This window comes from Scardinius erythrophthalmus, assembly GCF_964197995.2.
Source record: "Scardinius erythrophthalmus genome assembly, chromosome: 3".
In the NCBI taxonomy this organism is placed as follows: domain Eukaryota; kingdom Metazoa; phylum Chordata; class Actinopteri; order Cypriniformes; family Leuciscidae; genus Scardinius; species Scardinius erythrophthalmus.
Genome location: NC_138223.1, coordinates 2,965,746 through 2,979,218, shown reverse-complemented (window position 1 = coordinate 2,979,218; position 13,473 = coordinate 2,965,746). Strand labels below are relative to the sequence as shown.

At 34.3% G+C, this 13,473-nt stretch overlaps 1 protein-coding gene across 1 annotated transcript in view; it reads right to left on the bottom strand.

Moving 5' to 3' along the window:
• The window catches only part of ptgfrnb (prostaglandin F2 receptor inhibitor b), a 47,383-nt gene that overhangs the window by 24,577 nt on the left and 9,333 nt on the right, over positions 1–13,473 (bottom strand). Inside the window, exon 4 of the mRNA XM_081360653.1 lies at positions 10,625–10,990. Within this exon, the coding sequence (XP_081216779.1) occupies positions 10,625–10,990 (366 nt within the window). The remainder of the gene's footprint in view (positions 1–10,624; positions 10,991–13,473) is intronic.

Genomic DNA, 13,473 nt, shown 5'->3' with positions numbered 1-13,473 from the left:
CGAGATATAAAGTCAGAATTGCGAGATATAAAGTCGCAATTGCGTGTTATAAAGTCAGAATTGCGAGATATAAAGTCAGAATTGCGTGAAATAATGTCGCAATTGCGAGATATAAAGTCAGAATTGCGAGATATAAAGTCAGAATTGCGTGAAATAAAAGTTGCAATTGCGTGAAATAAAGTCGCAATTGCATGTTATACAGATATTCTGACATCTTTTCTCACAATTGTGAGATATAAAGTCCAATTCTAAGAAAAAAAAGACGGACTTTTATATCTCACAATTCTGACTTTATATCACGCAATTGCGACTTTATATCACGCAATTCTGACTTTATAACCTGCAATTGCGACTTTATATCATGTAATTCTGAGATAAAAAGTCAGAATTGTGAGATTAAAAAGTTGCAATTAACTTTTTTATTTTTCACTCTGTGGCGGAAACAAGCTTCCATATAAAATAGAACTTTATTATATATAATTTTATATAAATTTATTATATATTATAATAGAATTTTATTAATTTATTAATTTAATTTGATTAAAAAAACAGAATAATTTAAATATAAATTAAATTTAAAAATTTAATAAGATTTTAGAACTGAATAAATAACAGAATAAATCAAACTATAATAATAATTTTGCTTAATAAATGAGAATATAAATTTGGAAATCAAAACAGAATAGGGAATTAAATCTCAAAAAAGATTAATAAAATAAAAATAAAAATATTATATTATAAAAAAATATAAAAAGTTAAAATAACTGAAAACCAAGTGACTCATTATATGTACATACACTATGATGTACAATTTACAAAGAGGCCACACACACACACACACACACACACACAAACACGACTCTATAGAGACTATACAGAATTAACATGCTGGTTGCTGGGCTCACCGGGTCTTAAAGTCATTAACGCTAATGAGTTTGAGCAGCACAAGTCATCCATCAGTGCAAGACAACATGAAGAACATCTCCTGAAATCCTGACAGAGACTTCAGCTGTTTCCACAACAGTAAGATGCGTGAGCATATGGCATGGGTTCAGGCGGTACAGTACGTCAGCGTGAGGTTAGTGCACTTCACTGCTTTGATCGAGCGTCGTCCACAAACACTCTGTTCTTCAACGCTGGATGATAACGGCAAATACTACAAAGTGTGCAACTCATCAGACACCATGATAACAGACGACACCACCTTCACTATCAACACACCACAGACGCAGACTTTGATCTCACAATGCAGAAATAGGCCACAAATAAGCATGCTGCTACACATACACACACACACAGTGGCGTGTTTCTCCGAGGAGACCAAATAAAGACATCCAGATCACCGTGTATTAAAGAGCTCAATTATAAGATTGAATTATAAGAGCAAACACAACAACAAGACAAATATACAAGAACAAGAACTGAGTCATTTGGCACTCATCTGAAAACAGTAGGCGTGTTTCCATTACAGATTTGCGCAAAATGTTTGCGATTTTTTCTAAATGTCGTCAAAAATCTATTGCGAAATGAGTCAAAAGTTGTGGAATGGATATTTCACACTTTGCATTGCCTTTGCTTTGACATGAGCAATAGTTAGTGATGTTTGACTTTGCAAACGCCATTAATAAAGACAATCTTCATTTCGATAGAAGGGATCTGTGGAGATGAAAATTGTCTTTATTAGTGGCGTTTGCACAGTCTAACATCACTAACTATTGCTCACGTCGCTACAGTCAAAAATAAAGGTTCTTTATTGGCATCAATGGTTCCGTGAAGAACCTTCAACATCCATGGAGCCTTTTCATTCTACAAAAGATTATTAAAATGGTTATTTTAAAGCTGCAGTCCGTAGTTTTTCCTCTTTGTCGCCGTCTCTGTTCGAAATCTGCAATTGCAGTTATTCGCAGAATTATCAACTTTACGTGCGTTGTGACTCGGCACGGCACAGCGCGGATGAATCCAGTGTTTTGAGGAGAATGTGTGGCTGTCAATCACCGTGCCGGTGTGGATACGCATTCGCAATCACAGGTTCTACTTTTGGGAAGTATGACCAACATAAGAATTATCACCGGTTAATGTCGTCTGAACAAGTAAGTAACATCCACTTTTGTTCTGACCAACTAAGGGGAAAAAAGCATTGCAGTAAATCACGCTGATCTAAATCTAACGATCGCTCATCATATCACATCGAACCGTGCAAATTATACTTTTTTCTCAAATTGTTAATGTTAACAACATCAGCATTGCGTGACTACATTTAATGCCCTTCCGATATTTATCCTTGTCTTCACATGAGCCGGCTGCAGTCTCTTTTTTTTCTGTAGCCACTCCGAAGTCTTTTGCATTTTACAGCGGGTGAATCTCCAGTTGACGTTTGAACCTTTCTGGATCCGCCATCAAATTGATAAGTTTAAGCAAGACACTACAGGTAAAATTTGTAACTAGCAGATATCACCATGAAACTTTCCCAGTTGATTACCTACATTAAGATGAGAAAAAAATGTATTACAAGTTTTCTCGTGTAATTTAATGTTTAAATATGCAAATTAGGCAATATCTAATTAAATATGTGCTAATTTTCATATATTTGAAAAAACGAAATCTGAGTATTGGATAAAGCCAGGTTAAAAAAAATGTTTTCATTGTGTTCACATATTAGATAACTAGGTACAAGACTGGAGAGTTTGGTGTATATAGGTGCTACTGAAGTGGAGATTTCGGACTTGGAGAATGAGAGAAAAGTCATTTTGAGAAAACGGGCTTTAAAGATTTATCATCAGCCAATGAGATTGCGCATTCAGCCCTTTTACTTTCACGATTGGTTGCTGATAAAAAGGAAATTACCAAATTTGCATGTTGATTAAGAACGCCAATTTTTGTTGAATTTATGAGAAATCTACAGACGCAAACAGAGAAAGTGTAGTAAAATAAAGACCTAAATGTGTGTTTCGGACTTTTTTTCACCACAAGTCTGAAAGAAGACATGTTATTGAAGACAAATATCCAAAAATCTCAAAATTGACCAGTAAAAAAAACGATGTTTTTGCCTGCCGTGTCTCGCCTTAACTATATCAAGTGCTGTGAGTAAAGGCTCTAGATCTCCACCTCCAACATCCTCACACCCATAGCCTACTAGCCGAGACTCTTCTGTATGTGGACAGATGTGACGTAATGACGCAAAGACATGCTCGAATTTCCCGCAGAAATCCACCAGCACCACTGGAGTTAAAAACATTATTACAAGCTTACCGTTTTTGAATCGAGCTACGGCAAGCAGAGAGTTTTCAACACTGGCTGGTTATGTACTTGCTCAAAAATTAATTTTGGATCATTTTTAACCCAAAAAAGTTACAGACTGCAGCTTTAAGAACTGTTCTCCAAGGTTCTTTGTGGAACCAAAAATGGTTCTCCTAACTGTGAGTGTGAACTAACAGCGTTATATTCTGATTAACATAGAAAAAGGGATTTTTTTAAAGTTGGAAATAAAACTAAGACTATTGGAGTAGGTTTTATAAGAAAATGCTATTTCAGTCTTTTTATTTAAAAAATTTCACATTTAACCTGCCGCTTCTACACAATTTTTTGTAAAAATTTACTAGCAATTTCTGAGTGAAAATTGTTTCAAAGTAAATCCTACTCCAACAATAGTAAATCCTACTTTTTATTTAGTGATTCACTTGGTCAAAGTCAATTTTAAGACTATTTATGAATCTTTCATTAAAACCTTTTGACACATAAACTATATTTATAATCAATACTTTCAAATACTCTTATTGCAATCATTCTGTGATTACCTTCCCTACTAATGATACCGTTCAAAATATTTTATTTTAAAATAAATTAACTCTTTTATTCAACAAAGATGCATTAAATTGACCAAAAGTAATAGTAAATATATTTATAATGTTATAAAAGATTAGATAAAAAGATTCAAATAAAAAAGCTGTTCTTTTGAACTTTCTGTTCATCAAAGAATCTTGAAAAATAAAATGTATCTGTTTAATGACTGCTTTAAACACTGATAATAATCAATCAACAAATCATCATATTAGAATGATTTCTGAAGGGTCATGTGACACTGAAGACTGGAGTAATGATGCTGAACATTCAGCTTTGATCACAGGATTTAAATTACACTTTACTATATATTCATATCGAAGACTATTATTTTAAATTGTAATAATATTTCAGAATATTACAGTTTTTCCTGTATTTTACTGTAAATAAATGTAGCTTTGAAGAGTCCTCTTTTAAAGGAACACAGTAAAGCAAAGATTATTGGTACATTTACAAGAAAATAATTATTATTTCAGTTTTTTCTATGAATTTATTGATTGATTACTTTATTATCCCCCATGGGGAAATTGTTATTGCTTGTGTTTCAACATGCGTACACACAATAAAACAAAAACACCCAATCACTGACTTACTAGACTTTTCTACACCATCAAATTGTAAATCCTACACCAAATATGTTGTCAGGTGATTGTATGTGATGCTGTCTAGAGTTTGATCATAAAGATGCATCCCAGAAGGCAAGAGTAATCATGCTGGCCTTTTAGCGAAGCGTCTAAAGAGAAGGAAGTGAGAAAACAAAGGAGAGAACAATAACACTTTTCAGCGTCCCACACAAAAACATGTTCTCAAGTTCAAACATTAGCAGTTCTACAGGTCGGTGTTTCGGCATGAGACCGGTTTCTTGGAACGGCGTGGAGGAACGAGAGCCAAAATGTTCATGGAAAGTGTAAAGTTGCTCTTTTAAAGGGGACTGATTATGCTTTTTCACATGTTCATCTGTCTTTAGTGTGTCATGTTGCTGTTTGAGCATGAAAAGTTCCACAGCATGATATAATTATTCTCTATATCAGTGTCACGGGAACGAACATGTAACAAAATTCCTCATTTAAATAATTAATGCGCAGAATAAAGGGGCGGGGCCTGGTTGACTTAGTTAGTAGTGTGTTAAACTGGCGGTAATGGTAAGGGGCGGGACATTTCCCAAACACACTCAAAGCGCTCGACCAATCAAAACACACTGATCCAGCGACCATTCAGAGCACAGAGTGTTTTTCAGGAGGAGGGGCTTCATAGAGACAGGAAGTAAACAGAGCGTTACTGACAGACTGGGAAGAGAGGAGCCGCAACAATGGAGAATATGAGGAAAATAATCAACATTCAAGCAGGAAAACCTGTTCTAGTAGAGCCTGAAACAACATTAAGACTTTGATAATAGGTCGTATTTAAAGATCTGGCAACACAATGAGACTCTTTAACGTTTTTACAAGAATAAACCTACTCACATACTGGAAAACGAATAATAGCATTTAATTCTCAGAGATTAAAGAGCTTGTGTGAGTCCAGTGGGTGTGTGGATTTACAGTACCACACAGATTTGACCATCTAACCAGCAAAAACTAATGCTCTTCAAAATATTATTTTTAATGCAGTCAGTCAAAGTCAAGAGTCCTGCGATGTGGAGGCAATTTCTTTATAGATGAAACTGCTGTTGTGCTCTAGTGTTTCCAGATGTGTGGCAACAAAGATGTTTACCGTCACATCTGGCCCTGAAAACACCGACCACGGCCACTTCAGGAGGTCACAGACAATACCTGATGTCTTTTTATGGCTCAGACGGTTGTTGGTGTGCAATGCGAGAGGGGATTTCCTATTAAATCCCATTGAAACCCACTGAGCCATATCTAAATCTAGATTTTTGTTCTCTGGGAAATCAAAAAAAAAAAAAAAACTTGGCCAGTACTAAAGGAAAACACTTGGACAGTAAGAAAATAAACTGCAGTTTGAGATTTTTAAAAATGTTTTTGAAAGAAGTCTCTTCTGCCCACCAAGGCTGCATTTATTTAATAAAAAAAATACAGTAAAAACAGTTATATTGTGAAATATTATTAGTATTTGAAATAATTGATTTCTGTTTGAATATAAAGTAAATTATAATTTATATCCTGTGATCAAAGCTGAATTTTCAGCATCATTACTCCAGTCTTCAGTGTCACATGATCCTTCAGAAATCATTCTAATATGATGAGTTGAAGCTCAAGAAACATTTATGATTATTATCAATGTTGAAAAAAGTTTCATATTTTTGTGGAAACTGTGATACATTTTGTTTTCAGGATTCTTTTATTAATAAAAAGTTAAAAAGAGTAGCATTTATTTGAAATAGAATCTTTTGTATCATTATAAATGTCTTTACTCTTGAGGCCTTGCTCAAAAGTATTATTATTAGTATATATATTTATTCATATTTATTTATATTTTTCAATTTTCATTTTAGTTTGTTTAAGTAATTTTATGTGCTTTTGTCATTTTTGCTAGTTTGTTAGTTTATTTTTTTTTAAATAATTTTTAAGTTTTTGTTTTTCTGTTAGTCCCAAGTTTTTCACTCAATATTTTTCTTTTATTTCAAATTTATTTCAATTAGCAAAATCAATTTTAAAATAGTTTTATTTACCAATAACAACACTGGCGTCAAGAACCTTTGTCTTTACTCATACTAAAGAATATTTATCTATTTTTATTTTGTAGTAATAAACTTCATCATCCAACTCCCAAACCATCTCAAATGAAAACTCTTGCATTTTCCTTGTAAATCTGACGAAGGAAGCTTGCGTTTTTGGCCGTGAAAACGCTTGGATAGTGAAGAAAATAAACAGCATGTTATGCATTCCAACAGTGTGATATCATGAATTAATAGAAATCTGCAGCGGTTAATTCATCCTTATGTGTGTGTGTGATCACCAGTTTTATACTATTATTTATATACTATTATAGATTTCAGTTATATTTTAATGTAGCTTTTATTTATTTTCAGTTTCAATTTAATTTTAGTTGAACTTTTAGTCACTCTGTTTAGTCACTTTATTGTTTTGTAATTATTATTATTATTTTTTTTATATTACTATTTATATTCCTTTTTTTCTGTTTTGGCTCAATTTTAGTTATTTATTTATTCCCAATTAGTAATTTTAATGTTTCAACTTAAACATATTTCAGTTAGTTTTCAAAGCAACATATCTAATTTTTATTCAGGTTTTTCATATAATATTTTATTTCAGGCTTTTTTCAAAAACACAAATGTTTTTAATAGTTTTAGGTTGCACAACCCTATCGAACACATCAGATATTAAGAGTTGTGACCTCCTGTTTTACAAATAAGAATCTGAATTATGAAACATGTATAGAAACCTTTTGATCTCAGACCTGCATCTCCTGCTTTTGGCGGGAAGATTTTCAGTGAATAATAACTTAAATGTCTATATTTTCCAAGTCAAACAAGGCGCATGAAGACGCATCACACCAAGTTTGCACGACGTTGATGATATTTTCTGTAAATTTTGGAGCAATTTTGGAAAATTCAGCATGTTTCGAAATCAACGAGCCGAGTAAACAACTCCAGAGCTTCCCTTTTACGGTGAACTACTCCTTCTCTTTCCCTGTAGCTCCGAACAGAATAAACAGGTTGAAGCTCTTCGCTGTTAATCACGCTGACATCGAGATCCCAAGCAATTAACTGTGACTTCTACATGAGCAACTGGCTTTTAGCCTGTAGATCTAGACAGCAGTTCTCCATCAGAACGACCACACACAGGCCTTTGATGCATTAGCACGCAAAATCTTCATCCAGACACACACACACACACCTCAAGACCAAAGCTTACTTATTAACACAACAGCACTAAACTCCCACAAACACACTGCCACACACGTTTACTTTCAGTTAGACGGCTGAAATTGATGGACAGGTTAAGAGCGGACCAGTCGAGTGGTCTGGCTGAGATTTATACTTGTATACGGTTATTAGGGCTGGGCGATATCTGAATATTCACAAACATTTGTGATCATTTGGCAATTGGCAACATAAAGATTTAGGGTATTTTTGTATGTTTATTATTATTTCACTTGGTCTAAATATTTCATAATGTCTTCTCAGATACATAAACTTCAAAACCAAAAATGCCGATTCATTTCCATCAAACTGCCTATTTAAGAAACTGATTTTTTTTTTCACTTTTCACATATTAAAATAGTTTAGTCAAATATATATATAGGCAAGTATGTCTGTTTATTGTTTTCATATATGCTACCGTTCACATGTTTGGGGTTGGTAAGATTCTTTTAATTGATATGCTCACCAAGTCTGCATTTATTTGATAAATATACAGGTTTTGTTTTTAAATATTATTCTTTTTTAAAATGTGAAAATATAATAAAGTATAATTTATATCCTGTGATCAAAGCTGAATTTTCAGCATCATTACTCCAGTCTTCAGTGTCACATGATCCTCCAGAAATCACTCTAATATGATGATTTGATGCTCAAGAAACATTAATGATTATTATCAATGTTGAAAACAGTCATTTTTCAGGATTCTTTCAGTAAAAAGTTCAAAAGAACAGCATTTATTTGAAAATAAATCTTTTGTAACATTATAAACGTCTTTACTGTCACTGTTGAACAATAGAGTAAACTAGCATGTACATTTCCTGAAGAAAATGTGAGTGGTGCTTGCAGTGGCAAAATTCGGCACGGTTGCTAGGGTGTTTCTAGTGGGTTGCTAAGGTATTATGGGTGGTTGCCAGGTGGTTACTAGGGTATTCTGGGTGGTTGCTAGGCGATTGCTAGGGTGTTCTGGGTGGTGTGTTTAAATACAATTATTCTCAGTGGGAAAATTGTGGAAAATATGGCTTGCTTATTGTTTAATACATTAACTATGTGTTAGGTAAATATCTTGCCAACAATTACACTTTCATCACACTTCTTTACACAAAAAATCATTTAAAGCCGTTTCAGAGAGAATAAATAACTAATGAGATACATGCATATCATCAAAAAAGCTGAAAATGATATTTTAGCTATATCATCCAGCCCTAACTGTCTCATCCATGATCTGCGAATCATCTTTTAATAGACAACCCAAGGCCATCGTCTGAAACACTGAGCTGACATATGGAAAGATATTTTTAAGTGCACAAATATGAACGACATATGCTTTTAATGTCATTTAAATACCAAATAATCAACATCAAATTAATATTTTATGGATGAGGGTCTCAGCTCTGGGGGAAGCAGAACGCATTCATACGCACTGGTAAAGGGCCTAAGATGGCATTTTCTTGAAATGTCACCCACAAAATGTGAGATGCAACGGGGTGTTTATGATCGTTAAAGGGTTAGTTCACCCAAAAATGAAAATTCTGTCAGTAATTACTCACCCTCTGAGTGAGTTCACGTAGTTTAAGAGCACAGCGTTTCTGGGTTGTACGTCAGAACGGAGGCTCACTATTGGCCGACGCTGGTCATGTGTGTGATGCTGGCCAATAGTGAGCCTCCGTTCTGACGTACAACCCAGAAGCGCTGCGCTGTTACACTACGTCAACTCACTCAAAGAAACACAGAAGAAAATGAACAGTTGAATAAAGTCGTTATTTTTGTTTGTTTTTTGCACAAAAAGTATTCTCGTCGCTTGATAAACTTAAGGTTGAGCCACTGTAGTCTACTATTTTAACAATGTCTTTACTAACTTTTCTGGGCCGGCAGATCTCGAATTGCATAGAAGTCTATGGAGGAGTGACAGCTCTCAGATTTCATCAAAAATATCTTAATTTGTGTTCTGAAGATGAATGAAAGTCTTCCGGGGTTGGAACAACATGAGGGAGAGTAATTACTGACTGAGTTTTCATTTTTGGGTGAACTAACCCTTTAAGCATCACTTCAAGGCCCTTTAAGGGCCCTATCTTGCACCCGAGGCAATTGACTTTGTACAGCGACGCATGTATCATTCCTATTTTGCACCAGCGCATAGCGGACTTTTCCCTCCACAGATGCACGTCGGTAAACTAGGGAATGAACTAGCGCTCCCGGGGGCGGTTCAGTGAAAAGAGGAGGCGTGTTTCGGCACAAACATTCCCTGGTGCTATTTTGCAGTTTCAGAAAACAATTCCGCCACTGACCAGGAGAAACCTAGTCTAAAGTCAGTGGCGTGTTATTCAGAGGCTATTTTAAGGGCGCATGCTTGGCCATAATGTATACTATATAATGTCACATTTTTGCAAACCATACATAATTACAAGGAAAAATATTACCACATGAGGGAAATCATTGTTGTGTCCATGAAGATGTGAAAAAATAGGCATAAATTTAGCTTACACATTTACCAAAAAATATTATACGCCTGTTTAACCGAAGCTAATCTGGGTGTGTTTCTCCATCCCCAATGTCACTTCTCTGTGTTTTACGACCGTGACGAGAGCATTGCTCTCCTCGGCTGTGAACCGCTCCTGGCGTGCGTCTGGCAAATCCGCCGTTATAATAGCAATCCGCCATGGAACAAGCGCGTCTGCTCTTAAAGGGAATGTGAGATGACGCTCTGATTGGTTTATTTCACATTACGCCCAAACCACACCTATGAGTAATGAAGCGACTTCAGACCAAGACATTTTAGATTTGCGTCGGGCGCAAACGTCATTTATCCCGCCGTTATAATAGCAACAGCGACAAGACCCGCCCACAAAGTTACTTGCGTTTCGCGCTTGATACTTGCGTTTCAGATCGTTAAAAATAGGGCCCTACGAGTCGTGAGTGATGCAGTGTGATGATTTCTCTTACTTTGCTTGATAACTTGAACTCGTACGGCATCAGAAATCTTCTCCGCGGCCTTGTACCATCGTCCACTCATTTGCTGAACCCACACGCTCACTTTACAGGAGTAGAGTCCTGCGTCAGACATCTCCACGCCGTGAACTTTCATCTGGAAATCCCACTTCCCCAAGCGCCTGACGTCCACGAGCTCGGACGTGTTGTTCCTCAGGCCGTCCCGGCTCAGGTGTGCCAGCGTATGACTGGTGTTCAACATCCACGTCACCTCCAGCCCCACGGAGAGCTCGGTGTCCACAGAGACCGAACAGGTGAGCAGCAGCGGCTCTCCGGTGGATAATGTGCAGTCGTCCTGAACCACAACCATCAGGGAGTTCGCTGAGGATTTCAAAAGAAAGAGATGGAACAAAAACAACTCAGATCATAATGATACAAAATCAGGACCTTAACCAGCCTTTTTTGGGGGGTTACACTTTATGTTAAAGTGTCCTTGTTACATATGTTACATGTACGTACCATAGTAATAACAGTAAATTATGCACAATTACATGCAACTAACCCTCAACCAAATCCTCACGCTACCCTAACCCTACAGTAAGTACATGTAGTTGCTTAATATTACTCAGTACTTAAATATATAATTATACTGTAGCAATGACACTTTAAAATAAAGTGTAACCCACATTATTTGAAGGTGACGTAGTTATTGTACTTACTCAAATAAGTATTAATTAACTACATGTACTTATAGAGTTACGGTTAGGGTTTGGCTTAGGGTTAGTTACTTAATTCTTTTATCATATAGTATGTACATGTAGTAACGTGTAACTACGTCACTGTTACTGTTTATTATTACCTAAAGCTATTAAAAATATTTTTTTAACGATGTTGCCTTAGGAGCTAATTGAAATAAAATGACACTGAAATCAAATAAAAAAAACTAAACAAAAATAACTGAAGCTAAATAAAATAAAAATAAAAAACTACTAAATATGAGAAAAGCGCATAAACATACTAAAAAACTATTTTATATATATATAAATAATATATATATATATATATGTAATATATATATGTATTATGTTTATACTATTTTTGATTTGATATATATATATATATATATATATATATATATATATATATATAGTATGATGTGAGGAACAGACCTAAACTTTTTAGTAATTTTTCATGTTAGATTTGATGTTAAAGGCCCCGATATACTTCAAGCGGAAACGAAGAACGAACTAGTGTGACGTCATGTCAAACAAAATCAACCAAACCCGAGTTCGTTCTGGAGTCTGAAACAGCTTGCAAATGCAAACTTTCCAGAAATGTAGCTCTGGCTGCTAAACCTTCATTTTATGGCACTTTTAAGGCCTACGTTTATGACACTTTTTGCTGTTTCTACTATATACTTTTGTTATATGAAAAAGAGCAGCAGGAAGAATCTGCAAAACATCTACTTTTGAGTTTTGGAAAGTAATTTGGGTTTGCAATAACATGAGTGAGGAAACGGGGGAACTATTCCTTTAATTTCTCCAAGCAAACTCTCATTCATTTCTCTGGGGAACAATGTGATATTCAGTACGTCTCGCTTAGATTGCACAGGCTGCTTTGAGTTCTCTTAACATCTTTCGGTAACAATCTCAAACAACGTGAAGTCTCTGAGAGTTTGTGTAACGTCTGCTGGATGGGTCTCTGGAGTCGTCCTGATTTTAATTAAAAACTCTGCAGTAACATTGACAGTATATATGGTAACCAGACAGGAATTTCACCGGCTATGAGGATTCAAGCAGCCTGGTTTGTGAGAAAGGTCTGAAGACATTAAACAAGATAAAACTATTCTTCTCAAGGGAGGCGTTGGAAGAACTGAAAAAACATATTTTTCCTCCAAATGCAACTTATTTATCAGTTTTATCACACTTAAAGATCATCTGAGCAAATTACATAACAGCAATTCATCATAAGTACTTTTATCATATCAAATCAGATTATTTCATGGCATAATCTTTGATCTTGAATCTATAACAGTTTCCCAGGAGGGCACAACAACACAACTAAACTGATAAGCAAAAACACAACAAGATAAAGCAATAATGCAACAGAATTAAAAGAAGTTTAATTAGTTTAATTAGTTCACTCACAAATGTTCATGTCAGAATTTTCTCTAGATTAACCTTTCCTTAAATCCACAATTTAATATGAATAGACGTTTGTTTTTTCAAGAATTGACAATGCATAATTATGTAATTTAAATATAATTTTATAGTTTAATTTCATACATCATTTAATTTAATTTAATGCTTCATTAAAAAACGAATAAAATGTATAGTTTAATTTGATTTAGTGCATAATTTAATTTACATTTAAAAATATATAATTGAATTGAATTTAATGCATAATTTAACTGATATCATTTTAACAAACAAAAAATAATATAATGTATCATTTAATGTAATGCATAATTTAATATACACAATTTAAAAAACAAACTATTATAATGTATACTTCAATGCAATGCATATTTAAATAAACCTAATTAAGAAACTTAATTTCATTTCATTGAATGCACAATTTAATTTACACAATTTAAATAAAAAAACTAATATAATTTATACTTTATTGTAATGCATAATTTAATATACATAATTTCATTGAAAACACAATTTAATTTATCATTTATAATTTCATTTCATTGAAAACTATTTAATTTACATAATTAAAAAACTAAAATTAATAAAAATGATAAAAGCATAAACACGTTTGTTTGAAAATACAACAATTAAAGGGGGGGGGGTACAATGGTGTTTCATGTATTCAGAGTTGTTTACAGTGTTAAAGAGATGGATTCTCATGCTTAA